Here is an 18,081-nt window from a genome sequence, read left to right as displayed (position 1 = left end):
ATTCTATGGCAATTATAGTATTTATATTTCTACATAATTCCTGAAAATGTTAATGCCTCTGATTTTTTCTGGGTTTAGCGGATGACTTAGACTCACAAGTTTTTTTTCCCCTACCCTCCATTGTACGTGCTTCCACTCCCTTTCAGCATTGGAAAAATAGTGCTGAATCTTACGTAACAACTTTTGTCCAGTGTGTGTGTGTGTGTGTGTGTGTGTGTGTCATGTACGCGTGCTTCTACGCAGCGCGCCCAAATTGCGCTCGACGGAGCTGGACCTCTGCTTCTGCTTCTCTGGGCGGGGCGGGGTGGGCAGAGCTGAAAGGGAAAGGGGTGTGTGAGGACTTTAAGTAGCGTGCAGTACATTCTTGGACAGGCAGATATCTAAGTCTTCTACGAGACCAAGTGCGAGTACAGAAAAAAGTTTCTAAAAGTTTTCAAACACTGAGGGATCACTACTCAGGACGAAGCAGAGGTTTCACCGCTGATCCATAGAAGAGTCCTCACAGAGAAAGTAAGAGCGTCACTCACTAATACTACATGTTTTTGCTGTATGCTTCCTTTCCTAGTAGCGGACATGAAGGGAAGTGTGAACCTGTAACTGGACACGCCTGACCTAACGGTTTCCTCTCATACATAAGAGAAAATCTCTCATACAATTAAAGGTTTATATGATGATTATCTGGAGGAGAATAGAAGGGAAGGAGACAGTTGTAGTACTTTTTCTGGCTCAGCAATACTATAAAAGTCATTTGACTATTGTTGAAGTATGTTTTGTTTATTGAATGGACCTTTTTTGTTGTCAAACGTAACAACAATCCAACTAATCACTTTCCCCAATGGGCTTCCAGCACTTCATAAGGAAGGGGCCGCCTCATCCTGCCAAAGTTGGTTTATTGTTATATCCGCTTTAAAGCATTTACCATGTTTAATGGAGAACAAAGACAAGTAGTTAAGGTACTTTCATGCCCTCAGCAGCAGCTGGTTGGCCACTAACCAGCTGATCCCTTTTCTTCTCCCAGAGACCTTGAAGGATGTGCAGTACAAAGGATTTAATCCATTTCTAGCTGTTTTTCTCTACATGTGATGGCATTCCAGGCTTTTATCGTACTGTGACATTTCAAGTTTGTTTTTTTTCTTTAATCAATTAATTAATATTACATGGGCGCAACATCATCAGACATATAAGCCTGGCCATTTAAAGCGGCTGCTGTTGTTTGGGAACAGCGCTTATCTCAGGGGCCAGTAGGCATACCAGCCCTGCCGCCATGCCAACACTAACTGACTGGGAAGAAGTGCAGTGGGAGTGGGCACATGCAATATAATGGATGAAGTGATACATGTGGTAGTGAACGGCGGGGGGGGGGGGGGGGGGGGGGGTGAAGAAGTAACACTTCATTTCAAGCTTGGCTGATGGCTGTATTATAAATCCATTTAAATTACTGCATTAAAGTGTGAGGGAAGAGCGAGGCTGCCAAAAATTAGGCTTGTGGAATGGCTTTTCATGGTTTTAGGGGGTTGAGTGGATGGCTCTAATTGGACAATTTTAGGCCACCTAAGGTGTAGTTGTGAGATAACTTGATCTTTAGAAAGCCTGTGAAGACACAAATTATTGACTAAACACCCTGAAAAGCTTATGTTCAGCTGTTACGTTTGAAAAATATCCATATTTGTTGTATTATTTGTCCATTTGTACCTGTATCTTGCATTTTATCACCGCAAATATTTAGTCACATATCATCTGTGAGTAAGAAGATAAAAGCAAAAGAGCTTAATGCAATAGAATAAATCTAGAATTACTGCCCTGTAACCAGAATGTGCCGAGCTTTTCATCTCATTTCAGTCTACATGCAGATTCCTTTCCTAAAATAAGAGAGCACAGGACGGAATGGGTAGGAGAGTGTGAAAACAGTTTTGGGTGGAGTTCATGTTGCAATACATAGAGCTGACATGATCCATTGTATCTGTCACGATAATTATGAATGTTTCTGCCAAATATTTAGAGGATTTGGAAACGGTTGAAGGGAGGAGAAAGCATCTGACCAGCGGGTGAACTCAGGAAGTCACGGAATTGAAAAATCAGAGGTGCACATAGTCACATACACACACACACACACACAGATGCTACATGCATATTCTACACCTACACACGGGTCTGATACTATGAGATGTCCCTCACTATCACCTATTCCTCAGCTGTTGTCCGCTCTTTGAACTTTGAACTTCAATATCACTGCCTTTTTTCCCCAAATCAGTGTGATACGCCTGTCCGATGTTAATATTTAGACATGCAATCAATAGAAAAGTAGCAGCACTTTACCAAAGACTTTCACTGCTGCTTGTGTATATGATAAATAAATCATAAATAGTATATAAATAATAAAGCATTACTGCTGCACAAGTATATAAGAGGATTTTCTTATTCTTATAGATTTTTATTGATGATGGTAATTAATGCTGCTTCTTCATTTACATGTTGCCTACATGGATCACCCACTGCTGTGGATGTGGACATTTTGCGTGAAACTTGTAGCTTTAGCATCAGCTTTTTAGCATTATATCATGTATGTAGCCATATTAAAGACCCTCCACATGTCCACAGTCATGACTGTGAACCAGGTGCTGGGTAGAATAAAGCTTGACAGGGGTAGTAACTAAGGGGGATGGGGCTTAGCAAATAGTCAGTTGTTTGTAAAAATGAGAATAATTACCCCATAAACCAAACATCTCCTATACGTGTTCACTCAACAACGCTGTATTTAGCTGACTACGTGCATTACTGCAGCTCATTACAGTTCATGGGTGTTTTACAAGAGCCAACAAAACCCCATTGGCGCTTTAATGCTTGGGTAATACAGATTTATTTTTGTGTGTAGCGCCTGGCTGCAGCCCAATGTGACCAATGTGGAGAAGATGCAGATTGTGGGAAAAAGGGAGAAAGAAGGGGGTAAGAGGGAAAGACTTCCTCCCTTTGCCTTTCATTTTAGTAAACACTTCTTTGTTTTCACTTTCCCAAAGTTGACATTTGGCCCCGAGTTTCAAAGCTGAATACGAGCAGGAGGGACAGGGATTATCTTCAATGTAACAAATGATCTAATTCCACTGTGATTATTAGTGCACTGTATGAGGGTGGGGATGTGACAGTGTGATAAATGTTCACATGATCTACAGTACTGTACACCTATGTGCGTGCACAGAGACATACCACAAACTGTATTACGCCCCAACAGCTGGGGTGAGACAGATGAAATCCAGCTGCTTGTAGTGGGTACAATATGTTAGATTGTGCAGGGAGTATAGCCGACAAGGATGAAAGGCTAAATACCCCAGAATGCTTTGGGAAAGCCTGATGGCCGAGGAAAGTGCGTGTCTGGAATGTGGTAATTGTGGGAAATAGTAAAAGAGATGACTATTGATTGTTTTATAATGGAGAGATGAAAGAAAGGGAGAAGGAGAAGTGTGTACATAACTTTTTGAGGCCATAATTTACATCCTTTTTCTTGATTTTTTTCTGCTTCACCAACAATTTTGTTGAGTTTTTAGGCACAAATGTTTTTATTACTCAATATTACTTGTGGTCTCTAGCCATGCAGAAAGTTTTAAACACAGTCAACAGTTTTCCAAGGAAATGTTTCTGTAGTTCCAATGAAAACTGTTCACAGTGAGGTCTGGAGATTATACTGAGATGATATCTTGATCATCAAATGTTTGGCATTTTTGTTTGAAAAACTGCAATGCTCAATTAATTATCTCAGTTCTAGTCTTCAGTCTGTTAAAAAAGGTAAGTTGTTCTGTTGTCCTAATTTCTGTTTTCTTTTCTTCGCACCGCTTGCTTATTGGTTTCCAGTTAGCCCTTGAACTCTGTCATTAACACACATCCTAATTTCAGGAAAAGCAGGACGATTCAGTAGTGTCATATGTGTAAAGTATTGACTTAATATCTTGATTCGTATCTTGAAATAGCAATTTTTCCATGTCTTCCAGAATGCCAGGTGAACGGTTGACAGTAAGAGGCACGTCAGAGGTGGGGCGCTTCCCAGGAGCAGCCCCACCCACCCGGGTGGAGCTGACCATTCACAAGGATGAGGAGAAGAAGCAGGAGAAAGGAGGATGTTGCCGCTTTTTCAGGAAAATATGCTGTTGCTGTAAGCGCCAGAACAGCACCTCTTATGATGTTACAGATAAGGTGGAATTTGTCAAACCCCCAGCCCCAGAATTGGCCCCGGAGCCTGTTAAGCCACAGCCTGAGAATGGAGAAGCAAAGGAACTGGAAGGTAATGTGATTGACTTTTGAGGTCATTTGTGTAATACTCTAGATGTGAAGGTGGCTTGTTTTACAAAACATGGCATGGGCCCAGGACTGGGTTTATTCACCTCTGGACAGTTTTTGCATCATGATGTTTCCTACAGAAGATATCAAACCTATTCCAGCATTATTATATAAGGATATTCAATCCTTCTCTCTCAGAAATGAAGTTGTCAGTGCTTTCTGTGGACCTGCTGAGCTCCAAGACAAGTCAGAACAGACGGGAGCACCACACTGACCTGTATGACGGAGATGAGCTGATCATCCGCAGAGGGCAGACCTTCCAGATGGAGCTGGAGCTCAACAGGCCCTTCAAGGCTGACACTCACAAGCTGTATCTGGACCTTAAAACAGGTATGAGGCTAAGGGAGGGGGTGTGTGTCATACTTTCCAACCAGATATATATATTACTTAAATGATAAAGACATACAATGCAACCAGTATAGTAGGTGTAAATTTGATCTTTTCTGATACAAAAGCCAAGTGCTTTTACTGAGAGGTGGTCACACTATTTAGGCCCAATGCATGTTTTAAAAACATCATAGTGGACCAAAGGAGTATCTAACAGACACAGTCAGAAAGAAAGTCAGTGCTCTATATCATCAACTAGTGCAGTGGCAGGAAAATGGGAAATCAAAACCAAAATAATAAAGAAAAATATATTAATAAATCTTAAAGGGCTACTCCAACAATTGCATTGCAACCGGCATTAATTTTGGGGATTCATAAGAGACAGATTAAAAAAGAATGATGGAAATCAAAGCAGCAGAGGTTGAGATACCCTAACTTTAAGTCACTAGAATGGGTCAAGCTTCATAAACACTGGATCCTACAATTTGTATGTTGTGTTACTGGGGATGAGAGGGAGGATTTTTGTAAATGTTTAGAAGTATGTTAATGTCATTTGTTAGACTCTCCTTGCCTGGTAATTACCCTCATCCTTTGAACTCTTTGTCCAAGTTCAGAGGACTAACTTCATCAGGGTTGTTTTCTCAGACTTTAGAAAGCTTCTCTATAGACACAGAAGACATAATACAACAATTTTCACAGGCTGAGTCATACTAATCATGACGAATAAACTGATCTTCATGTATAACATTGTCAGAGTGTTAAATCAATATTAGTCTCAAGTCCATGTGAAACGCAGAGGAACAAACCATTAACTCAAAACAAAGCATGGAAAACATGGTCAGAATGCTATACGTAGCTAGCACGTTTAAATCGGGCTGCAGTTCAACCATAGCTACACCACACGTTTTAGATTCCACCCACAGTCTTAACATATTCCAGACCTTAGGACACCGGACACCTCCCTTTGGTATTTACAGACCTCACACTACAGTGATCCATACACACTAGGGAATAAATTGCCATTACATCACCACCACTAAGAGGGAAGCAAGGACTCAACACACATAACTATCTGAGCTATTCAAATTCTAAAGACTCTCATTGCTGTTGCTTTCACAGTGTCATTTGCTGTGAAAAGGCTTTAAGTGTTGGGGCTTTGTATCATTGCAGCCCACTAACCTGTTATTTTGTAGTCAGTTTTCAATAAAGGTGAAGTTGCTCCAGAAGAAAAGAGACAACGTTTTTCATTGATTTCCTTTTCAACAAGGGAAGGGTGGGGAGTCTTGGTTGTGGTCGGCTGGAGAACAATGGTTTCTTGATAAACTCCATACTCCCTTTAGTAAATGGCAGCTAAAGCCCAGCAGGGTGTCACCAAGAAAATAGCTCAGAGGAAAGCATGCAATAAGTCTCTTAGCTTAGAAGGACCTTTAATATAACCCTTTTTCTCACAACAAGAGGACATATAAAGTTGTTAACTTTTCTTAGTTTGTCAGTATTTAGCAAATCATTAAGCAAAACATTGTCATATCCAAGCTAGCTGTCTGTAAGATAAACCACTTCTGTGTCTGGCTGGATGTGTGTTTACGTGCGGTATGTGAGGCTTTCCAGAGAAACTACTCACAGTTGGGTGCAAAGCAGTGATGCATCTGTGGTTTACAGTGTGCTATGGTTGTGTCATCCACTGTGGGAACAGACTAAGAATTACTGTGATGTAAATAATAGAGTTGCCCATGTCCAGCTACATGTTGCAATGAAGTCCTTCCACTGCCACTGCTGCAGTCTAACTTTAGTTAATCCAAACTTTCAAGGTCAGTTGAGAATCACAAATAAAATAGGCTCAAAAGGCACTTCAATGGAGGTGCACAATTAGAATTTTCATACACACATTTAAAACAAAATGTGATTCAAAGATAGTTTTGATTGCACAAACAAAACTGTACAACATCATGTGCCTGTGGAAGGCTGTCTTTTGTTTATACTAAAAGCGTCAAATATGTTGTTCTGTCCCAAAGGTTCATTCATTGTAAATGAAAGAATCTGTTGTTCAGTTGCAGATGGTTGTGCTATATTATTCTTTTTAACTTCATTTATGAGTTTATCATTTTCCAATCAAATGTTTTGCTATATTCTGATAGCTTTACTGGTGCAAAGCAAATCAGTTGCATGTAGTTAATCTTTGGATTCCTTAAAGAAATGGTTTTACATTCTGGGACATTCTTTTTCTCTTTCTTGCTGGGAGTTATATGAGAAGATCGATAATCATTCTCATGTCTGTCCGTTACATATGAAGTTACAGCAAGTAAACTGTTAGCCTTGCTTACTTTAGCACAAAGACTGGAAACAAGGGGAAACAGCTAACCTTGCTCTGTTGAAAGGTAAAGAAATCTGCCTATGTGCCCTTCTACTAATAACTCACTAATTAACATGGTGTAGCTTATATTCTTCCTGGAGGCTTGGCATTATTGTCACGAGCAGAGACTTTTGGAAGTCACTGCACCCGGCCAAGAAATGGTCCCCTATAGCACTAGAACAAATGGGTTTCTGTAAAATGATTAAAGAAATTAAATATAACACGTTCATCAGTGGGTTTAAGAAGTGCCAGTAGAAATATTTTTACCTTTGGACAGAACCAGGCTAGCTGTTTCCCCCTGCTGCCAGTCTTTAGGCTAAGCTAAGCTAATCAGCTGCTGACTCTAGGCTTACCTTCATATTTAATGGACATATATAAGAGTGGAGAATATCTATCTTCTAATCAAATTCTCTCTATTTCCCAAAATGTCAGTTTATTCCTTTATTGGGTAGAACTCCGCACATAAATTCAAATGAGAGCATATTGTACAAAACCACATAAAGGCAAAGCATGAAATGCATTGTGATACATCAGACTATTGTACAGGAAAAATGTTGCTATAGTGTTTCTTTTTGTTGCATCCTTACAACTTGACTCAAATATAACCTGTGTGGTGTAGGTCCCCTGCCCATGGTGTCCAAAGGCACCCATGTTATCATTCCGCTGGTGGATGACTTGGAGGATGAACGCTGGGAGGCCAAGGTTGTAGAGCAGAACGGCAACAAGATCAAGCTGTCAGTCAACTCACCAGCCAGTGCTGTGATTGGCCTGTACGGCCTCACAGTCACAATTTGCTCTCCGAAGGGTGAGGCCAAAACAACTCACGAGTCCAGCAAGAACATCGTCATGCTCTTCAACCCCTGGTGTGAAGGTAAGCTGGCAGTGGGTGTGAACTGGGCAGAGGCTTTGCACAGATTGTGGAATGTGAAAGAGTGGACGGAAAGAAGACAAGCCACAAGTGATAAGAGGAGAAAAATGAGGGAAGACAGACAGTGTTACATAACATGTCTAGAATGAAATGGTTACTATTTGGCTCAATATTAGGTTTGAAGCAGAATATCTTCCAAAGTCAATATATTTCTTGCAGGAGAAGTGTCTAATACAGCCCAGTTGCCAGGGAAGACGTAAAGAGAACAACATAACTGCTGGATAATGAATGGCATCATCGTTCTGATTGCAAATATTGGCACAAAACAGATGACTCTTTAACCTTTACCTCTGAGAGGAATCCTGTTATAAGGTTACACATGGGCAAGAAAGGCCAGCTCAGACGATGAGAGTGTTGCTGTCTGTCAAATAGCTACAGTGTGACCCTGTGTATAACTATGGGAGTTATGTAACTCCACTGGCTGTAATTCAAGACTTTCAACACTTCTTAATACCACTTAACCACTATGTTGATACGTTTGTGACCAAAACACTTCGGTTTTTTAAGATAAAACCAACTTTCAGTGGCCTCATTTATGAAATGTTCATACATACAGATATTATTTTAAACCTGTGCTTACTGGATAATCCAAACACTTTGAGGGGTTTATCAGTATTTTCTTTTTTCCAAAATGTTTGTAATTAAAAACAAAAAAGAGGTCCATCTCTTTAAAAAAAATATGCATACTTATTATTCTACTGTTCAGTTAAGAGGCGATTGGTAAATGAGGTCCATTAGGTATTCCGCTGAGTGCCTTTTTGTTTGCTGAGCTCTGCAAACTATTTGTACAGGATATTTGACCCCCACCCCCAAAAAAGCACATTTACAACACAGCAAAATAACAACAGTGGATCTGGATCTGTTAAAAAAACAGTCTGTCTTTCATTATGGGGTTGGTGCTTTTGGCAGCATACTGCTTTTGGCATCAAGCCCAATCTCCTTTTCCCTCTCTCAGTCTCTTCTTCCCAAAACCAATCCTGCCTCACGCTCATAAATCCTCATCAAAATCCTACAATTATTGTATAAAACGCCGTGGGGCGAGTGCAGAGTAATCCTACAGCTGGTGACAACCTGTCCTCTCCTTCGCTTTTACTGCCTCCATCTGTATTTCCTCCCTTTGTAAGCCTCCCCCACCCAGTGTTACTCCTTTCTTGCTATCTGTTGACCCAACCCTCACTCCATCGTCCCACTGCTCTGTTCTCTGTTCTGCTCCTCCTATCCTCCTGTGTGTGTCTGTTTCTCCCCACATTCCAGAAATATTCAGTAAGCAAGGAGGACCACAATAATCAGAGCTGCCAGATACTGTCAGCCTCACCTCCCTTGTTTTCTCCTGTAAAATCTCAAGACTCTCTGTTCCGCTCCACTCTCCCTTCCCATTTCCCTCCGAAGCATAACTTCCCCTCTTTCTCTCAGTTGTCCCTCATGACTTTGTCAAACCTCTTCCTTCCACTTGCTTTTTCTCACGTTCATCTTGAATACCCTGATACTTTTACTGCTTTCCTTTTCTCTCTATTTCTCACGTTACTTTATCCAACCACTGGTAATCACGGTAGTAACAGTAAGAGATAAAAGAGATGGAAAAAGAAAGGCTCATGTCAGTGGTGCGCACCCAAATCTGTTGCGCTGATGTCACTTAAAACAGACTGTTTCCCATAAATGAATGTGGGCTCCACCGAGGGATCGTTGTGTATCTTAACCATTTCCTGGCCTTGAGGACTTTTTCACATTTTTCAAGAGAAATCTAGTCTAGTCACTAAAGAGATGACTAATCCATGGATTGTGAGTGACTTTTACGGAGAAGGAGGAAGCCAAAGTGCTGACAGGAGTTCATTTACACAGAGTTTCTGTGTATTTCCTTTCAAGTTTAGTTTAGTAGGATCTTCTTTAGAGATACCTGTATACTGTTTGTAATAGTAAGTATTGTAATGCCAAATTACTGTATATATACATATATAATGGTGTAATATATTTACAGAGGACACAGTGTTCCAGGATGACGATGATGAGAGGGAAGAGTATGTGCTGAATGACACTGGGAGAATTTACTATGGCACAGAGAATCAAATAGGTTCTCGCACATGGAACTTTGGGCAGGTATGTAATATCAGAATAAAAACTCAGTTGTACTCTACTGACTAATTCTACTTATCCATGTGGCTGGTATCATTCTATGTTTTTGCTGATGAGCAACAAATCCCATGAAAAGAACAATGCTTTCCAACTTTCATTCCCCAAACCCATTGGTTCCTACTGAAAACATACAATGAAAATGTTTTTTATTTTTTCTAAAAAAAAAGCTAGGTAATGTTCTAAAACATATGGGCACTGTAGTTTTTAGCAAATGTTGCTCAAAACAGAAGTAAATAGTGCATTTATTGGGGACTATTTCCAGCTGCAGATTAATATGTGCTGGTGAGTATTCACAGCAGCAGGACCGTGTATTTGGGAATGACTCAAAATTAACAGCAGTGCCCACGTTCATCATAATGAAGGAACATCCAGTGCTACCATGTGGCTTGTTGTTAATGCGCTAGTCTCATTTGTTAACAGAAGTTTTCACAATTAATATAGCAATTGACTCTTGTTTAAATGTTAAAATACTGTATACAGATAATGTGATGATACAGCATATATCATTCTCATTTGAATGGACTGTTTTCCTTTATTGGTAATCTTGTGTTTTTCTTCACTTTAGTTTCATGAGGGGATCCTGGAAGCATGTCTGTTCATCTTGGAAAAGAGTGACATGCCACCATCTGGCCGAGGGGATTCTATTAATGTGGTCAGGGTCATATCTGCCATGGTAAGAATTTTTTTTTTTTTGATCACTAAGTAGATAATTCAATTTATCTACCTTTTCACTTGCACTATGTTGCTTTGAAAGTGAACACCACAACACAGCAACATGCTGACAGATTCTCACTGTCTGTGTCACCATTCTCCTATCAGATAAATGCTCAGGATGACTCAGGGGTTCTGGTTGGGAACTGGTCAGGAGATTACTCTGATGGAGTGTCTCCTACGGCTTGGAGCAGCAGCGTGGAGATCCTGAGGAAATACCACTCCTCCAATGGAACGCCTGTGTCATATGGACAGTGCTGGGTCTTCTCTGGGGTCACTACAACAGGTGAGTTTGTGAGCTAAACAGAGAGCATGTGATGTTGTGTGTGAGTGAGGAGTACATGTTTATGTAGACAGGTTGGACTTAAGTGGGAAATTGGAACTCTCTATGGTAGTAGCCATGTGAAGAGATTGTATGTGTGTGCATGTGCAAATGCCACAGAGGATACCCAATGGTTGTGTGTTTTCCAATGTTCATGTTAATTTGATGAACAGACTTCCTGTCTATCAGGCCCTTTTCATTAACTCTAACTGTAACAGAACACTTCATTCATAGTGCGTGCAGGCAGGGTCCCTCACATGACAGCTCGCTGACCTTAGCACATAGTGTTGCCCCTGATAGCAGGCCGTAGCTCATATACACCCTAAATACCTTGCATTGGCATTCTTGTCATACCTCCTACTTTTGTCACAGATAGAGCCACACGTGTTGCTTTCATAAAGCCAGGATAATAAAGTTCAGTGCCAGCATGCAAATGCCATCTTAGGAGCAATGCCTGAAGTCATTTTGCTCATGTCTTAGCATCTGGACACATAATTGAATTGTGAAATGACATCGTAAATGCAGTTTTAATTACTCTACCTCTGTCTTTCCTTGTTTCCAGTTCTCCGCTGTCTTGGCATACCCGCCCGCAGTGTGACCAACTTCCAGTCTGCTCATGATACTGACGTATCCCTCACCACAGATGTATATTTCGATGAGAATATGAAGCCAATTGACTACCTCAACAGTGATTCTGTCTGGTAAGATGTGTAACCTTACATGGCCAGGACACCCTGCTATGAAAATTGCCAGCTGCTAAATCCATACCTTAGGAATGCACCGTATATTTAGATCTTCTCCAAAAGCAGTCCCCTCTAACTTGAAACCTCAATGATGTCGTGCTCTTTCAATTATCTGTAAATCTTCTCAGACAGCAGAGGCTAATCTGGTATCTATCTGCTATCTGGAAGTACTATCTGTGCCCCTTAGAATGATTGGTGATATTTTTTGTTATTTCTGGCTAATTTTTTACTCCTTTCCTCTCTAACCAAGAAGCAAAAGCACATCAGGTGCTTGTTGAAATGTAGCAAAATGTAGCAATGGTAGACAGCTGCAATTTTGTCAATAATTCCTGTTAAATTTAGGATCCATAAAGGACTCTTCAATTCTTACACACACATGTTCATGAAACCTAACACGAATCTGAAATTAAGATGTTTCTAAAAGGTCTAAATGAACACTATGCTATGTAATCTTAACAGAAAGGTTATGCATTTTGGGAAATGCTTTCTTGCTGAGAGTTATAATAGAAGATCAATACCACTCTTATATTTGTCTAGAAGGCTACAGCCAGCAGCTCATTAGCTTAGCATAAAGACAGTGAACAGCTAGCCTAGCTCTGTTCAAAGATGACCAAATCTACCTACCAGCACCTCTAAAGCTCACTTATTAACATGTTATACTTATCTCATTTGTTTAATACGTAGGGAAAGTGTAAAAATGTGGAAAGAGCCAGGCTATTTTTTTTACTATTTCTTTACACCAATATAAATTTAAGTGGCTACTGGCTGCAATTTCATATTAAGCAGTGTTTTCTGACCCATACAGCTGATCTGTGGCATAATACAGCATGCAACATGCGTAGGAATACAGAAGTTCTATGGTTGAGAAAATGTTTTGCCAAAGGAAAGGGCTGCCTGATGGCAAGGTAAAGCAGTGAAAATATTCTAAACTGTGCACTATTCTATAGTGTACCTTTGGTTGCATCTCATACAACCAAACTACAACTAAATCCGAACCATCCCTTCAAGCCAAGACACACATTAGAGTAGTACTGAGCTTTTCATGTAACTCTCAGCAAAAGGAAAAATACGTGTATTTCCCAAAACGTAAAACTATTTATTTATAAGCAAACTCAAATGACATAATTAATATCATCTACCCATAGGAATTTCCACGTATGGAACGACTGCTGGATGGCAAGACCAGACTTGCCCGCTGGTTATGGAGGCTGGCAGGCTATTGACTCCACTCCCCAGGAAACCAGCCAGGGAACCTTCCGCTGTGGCCCCGCCTCTGTCAACGCCATCCGCTCTGGCCAGGTCTACCTCAAACATGACACACCCTTCATCTTTGCTGAGGTGAGGGCTAGAAACTGGCAAATGTGCGTGAGCAGAGACCCTTGTTATTTAGTTCTCTCAGGGAATATTTTGATGCGTTACCAGGGCGTTGTCTCTGATTGCAAAGTGAGAATTAAATTACAGGTATCAAAGACTTTAAAAGCTTTGAAGTTTTAATAGACATCTAATTTAGTGGCTCTTAGCGCACACCCTCTGTCTTAGCATAGCATGGATTACTTTCAAACAAGGACTTCTTTCTTGGTTCCCCTGATACTTTCTAGATCAACAACACAGCTCATCTGCGTTAATTTACAAGAAAATCACAGAGAGGAATTTCATATATATCCATTTTTATGAGTTGTGCATACTCTACCTAAATTGTGTCATGTGTATGAAAGACAAACTTCCAATGAACTCTGATGTTTGAGCTGATCAAGTGTTACTCTCCCATCAGGTCAACAGTGATAAGATCTACTGGCAGAAAAATCTTGATGGTACTTTCAGCCAGATTCACAGTGAGAAGAAAGCCGTCGGCCACTGTATCAGCACCAAAGCAGTGGGTTCTGAGACACGGGCGGACATCACACACCTGTACAAATACCAGGAAGGTACTGGCAACCATATTATACTTTGCTTCATTTCAGTTCTACCCTTGATTGATGTTGCAGAACCAGACATAATTATTCCTACAAGGAACCATCTTAAAATGTAATAATTTAATAAGTCCTTGCTATATAGATCATTTTGCTGTGCACAGATTCCCCTCAGCTGACCCCTCAACTGTTCACATCTTCTTCAAAATATGAAACTATGTCTCACTGTTTTGCGTTGTTTGGAAGGACTGTGTGCCATATCTCTTGTATCTGTCAATAAATCCTGAAACCTCAGACAGAATGTGGTGCACTCACCCCCTCCTCTCTTTTTGTCAGGGTCGGAAGACGAACGCATTGCTGTGGAGACTGCCAGTCGCTATGGCAGCAAGCCAGACGTCTACTCCACTCCCATGGCAGAGGATGTGAGCGTGGAAGTGAAGATGGAGGGCGAGGGGCCCAGGATGGGTGCCGATGCCCAACTGACCATCCTAGTGAAGAACCTGAGCTCGCAGCCCCGTCGGACAACGCTGCACAGCCAGGTGGCTGTCATGTACTACACTGGTGTGCTGAGGGGCACCATCAAGAAGGAGGAGATGCCTGTGGAGCTTTTGCCCAATGAAGGTTGGCTTTCCACTATGCTTTAAAGCTGTTATAATCAGTATTTCTATACTAACAATGGATCAAAAGATATGTATGTATGTGAAAGGGGTCGCTTGTAGTGACAAACTCAGAGAATTATCACTCAACTTTAAAGTTTCCCCTTAGCTCTATGGAGTTTTTGTGTCTTTTAATTCACTGTTTTGGAATTATGGCCCACAACTATTGATTCACTCTCACGCTTTCATCTTAGTTTTGTAGAGAGAGCAGTTATTTTGAGCGAAAAGTTCTAAAAACCCATTGTATGCTATTTGCATGGCAACAGCAGACCAACAAAGTTAGCATCTAGCTAGTGAACATATGCAACAGTTATAAAGCCAGATATTTTTCTGAAGAGTTACTGGAGAGCAAAATAGAGCTAAAAGTAGAATGAATATTGGTCTTACATTCATCAAGTGGATGGAAATACAACTCTAAATGAATGCTAATGTTTGGTGGATGTGTAAGCAACTGTTTGCCAACAAGTGCGCCATATCAGCATAAAAGATGGTAGTATGTCAGTGTTGTGTAGAGTTTGTTTCTGCCTCCCCCAAGTAGCTGAAAACCAATTAATGCTGATATAAAGCAAGACTAGCTTATGTAATTTAACAGTGACTGTCCGCACAAATGACAATTATAGCACAATGGTAAATATTAAAATGTAATGTAACAGTAGCACAAGTAATGAAGATTCATTAAGTCAATGAGCTGATGCTGTAAGTCAGCAATTTCAATCTGAAGTTTGCTAACATTAGGTAACACAGCATAAGCTACTGGTCATACTAGCCCAAGAAAGGCAAAACCCTAGAGTATATTGAATTGAAAAAGGGTGTGTTTTATTGCTTATTTTTTATTTTACTTTTCATTTGTAAGAGGAAGAATATGTTACTTCTTCTTTCAAATGTGATAATCTAGCTTTAATGCACAGGAACAGCTGGGGGAGCTTTGCTAGTATGCAACTATCAAAGTAAATGCATGACACAGAATCTTAAACATCATAAAACTTCTTTAATCTGGGTTACTTCTGGGTTACTTCTTTAATCAACAGTATTTATATAAGGAAGTGCAAATTTTACAGTGAACATTCTGAATTCGTAGCCCAACACTTTTTTCTCTCCACACAGAAAAGACCATTGAGTGGTTACTGCCCTACCAACAGTACCAAAACCAGCTGGTGGACCAGGCAGCCCTGATGCTGACACTGACAGGAAGAGTCATTGAGACCCAGCAAGTGTTGGCCAACCAGACCACTTTCAGGCTCCGAACACCTGACCTCAACATCATGGTGAGTTTTTGCTTAGCATTTAACAGTTCATTTAAAGTTAGCATTGGCATGATAGCATTCTTTCCGTTTTTAAGGATTTTGTTGTGTAAAATTTTATTTACTCGGGAGCCTAAGAAATGAAGATTTACTTCACAAATCCTGATCAATTTTGAATTTCTTCCTGGCAGCCTTTGGGAGAAGCCGTGGTTGGTAAGGAGATGGCAGCCAAGATCACCTTCACCAACCCCCTGCCACGAACACTGAAGGGAGTCATTTTCAGAGTGGAGGGCTTGGGTCTGCAGAAAGGCCACGAAGTTGTTGTTGGGTAAGACAATGAGACATCTCTTGTTTTTTGCCAAATAACCTCTGTCACCCGTGCATTTCCCCCCACATTTCCCACTCCAGACTAATATTTCACTCCTCTTTTTTTGTCTTTCAGTGACGTTGGTAGTCACTCCACAGTGACACTGACAGAACACTTCATCCCCACCCAACCCGGACCCAGGAAGCTTGTGGCGTCACTCGACTGTAAACAGCTCACACAAGTGCATGGAGTGGCCGATATCGTTGTTCTTGAACAATGAGTGGGAGCCAGCAAGATCACTTCCTGTCCGGTTCTCACTTTTTCTTTATAAACTTGTCAAAATATTTACTAAGAGCCTCTAATTATATGAAAAGTGTGCAAAGTTTCTATATCTTAAAATATTCTGTTTGTTTTGTACTACAGCAAAATCTGAATTTTTGATATTTTAAAACTATGAATATGCAATTATTAACTGTAGCATTATCAGTATTATATTTTTTACATAAAATAATATAAATTCACACTTCTGCCTTGCTCTGAAATGTATATACAGTTGTGTATACACAGAGTTTAAATGCATGCATTGCAAGTGCTTTAATTAGCGAGCATTCATATATTAAAGTTATAAACTTAACTGTTAGATTACAATCACTGTTCTGACATGCCTTAATGCATTTGAAGACACTGAACAAAGCATGTGAAGGTGCAGAGATTCAGGTCACCATTATTTTGTGATAATGTAAATACTGTATATGTATTATTCATATAGCGTTTCATAAGATGAAAAGTATTGTCAGACAAAATGAACCTCACGTGGCTTTCGCATTCATGAAGGAAGGGTACTGTGAAATGTTTTAAAGGGAATGATGTTGTAATTGACATTGACATTTTGCAAAGGGCACATTACAACTTCTCATGTTTTTTTGACATGTTATTTGATTGAATAACAAATTGTAATATTGTTGAAAAAAAATGTAAATTTGTTGAAAAAGTAATTTTTCTGTACAAATTTACCATGAAGATTTGCAAAAAAAACTCTACAAGGACATGTCAAAAATGTTCCTTTGATCATCAGAGAAAATGCAACTTCATACTGCCTTGTTTATTTTGAAAACCAACAAATCAGCATTCATAAAACTGAAATGTTTCCATTTGCAGAATGCAAGCCTTAATGTTCCCTAAGATGAACTTCTACCAGATGTTGCTCTTTATTATCTTTTTGTGTTTTTTTTTTTTTCATCGTATGTGTGTACATTACACTGACTTAAGCTTTGTATAACAAGTTCTGGCAAAATTGGACTTGTCACTGCTGTGAACTGCAGCCAGCCATGTCAGAATGGAAGTGTGACCTTAACTCACCATAGCTTCACCTGGTTCTAGTCTGTTTTCAGCACTCAACATACAATGTGAAGGAAACTATTACTACTACTACTATACTAATATTATACTATTTATCTACCTTGTCTACCTGGAATGTTTTTATGTTTCATTATGTTTTCGGGTTGTCTGTCCATCTGTATATCCGTCCCATTCTTGTGAACGCGATATCTCAGGAATGCCTTGAGGGAATTTCTTCAGATTTGGCACAAACATCCACTTGGACTCAAGGATGAACTGATTAGATTTTGCTGGTCAAAGGTCAAAGTCACTGTGACCTCCCATCCATCCCATTCTCATGAATGCAATATCTCAGGAACACCTGGAGGGAATTTCATTACATTTGGCACAAACGTCCACTTGGACTCAAGGATGAACTGATTAGATTTCGGTGGTCAAAGGCCAAAGTTCTAGGTCACTATTACCTCACAAAACATGTTTTTGGCCATAACTGAAGAGTTCATACACTAATTATGACAAAGTTTCACATAAATGTTTAATAGGATAAAATGATAATGTGAGGACATTTTATATCCAAGAGATCAAAGGTCAACTTCAATGTGACATCATAATGTTCTGCAAAAACACTTTTCTGGCTATTATCAACGCCATAACTCAGGAACAGAAAGGGAGATTGTGACCATATTTCACATTTGATCAGATATTGAATTGGTGACACTAATCTTGGGTGGCCACCTTGACACTGTGGTGATTGTACAGATCATCTGTGCTGCCGGGTTGAAGATGTGTGTG

General features: G+C 40.1%; 1 protein-coding gene across 1 annotated transcript; it reads left to right on the top strand.

Annotated features, from left to right (window-relative positions):
• Positions 1-328: 328 nt before the first annotated feature.
• On the top strand, positions 329-17,414 carry tgm1l1 (transglutaminase 1 like 1). The gene is made up of 14 exons (XM_042429543.1): positions 329-510; positions 3,981-4,270; positions 4,465-4,656; positions 7,623-7,874; positions 9,907-10,025; positions 10,627-10,734; positions 10,881-11,058; positions 11,657-11,795; positions 12,983-13,175; positions 13,609-13,762; positions 14,084-14,368; positions 15,508-15,668; positions 15,836-15,972; positions 16,087-17,414. The coding sequence occupies exons 2-14, from the start codon at positions 3,982-3,984 to the stop codon at positions 16,229-16,231; spliced, it is 2,352 nt and encodes a 783-aa protein (XP_042285477.1). The 5' UTR covers positions 329-510; position 3,981; the 3' UTR covers positions 16,232-17,414.
• Positions 17,415-18,081: the final 667 nt, after the last annotated feature.

Source organism: Thunnus maccoyii, chromosome 12 (genome assembly GCF_910596095.1).
Source record: "Thunnus maccoyii chromosome 12, fThuMac1.1, whole genome shotgun sequence".
NCBI classification, from domain to species: Eukaryota; Metazoa; Chordata; class Actinopteri; order Scombriformes; family Scombridae; genus Thunnus; species Thunnus maccoyii.
Note: the sequence above shows the minus strand (reverse complement) of the source record. Positions and strands in the feature narration are given on the sequence as shown.

Excerpts from the sequence above, each read along its gene's own strand:
- tgm1l1 (XM_042429543.1), top strand. The coding sequence starts at position 3,982 with ATGCCAGGTGAACGGTTGACAGTAAGAGGCACGTCAGAGGTGGGGCGC. Across the intron at positions 13,763-14,083 it reads CCTGTACAAATACCAGGAAG|GGTCGGAAGACGAACGCATT; the intron begins GTACTGGCAACC and ends TCTTTTTGTCAG. Across the intron at positions 14,369-15,507 it reads GGAGCTTTTGCCCAATGAAG|AAAAGACCATTGAGTGGTTA; the intron begins GTTGGCTTTCCA and ends CTCTCCACACAG.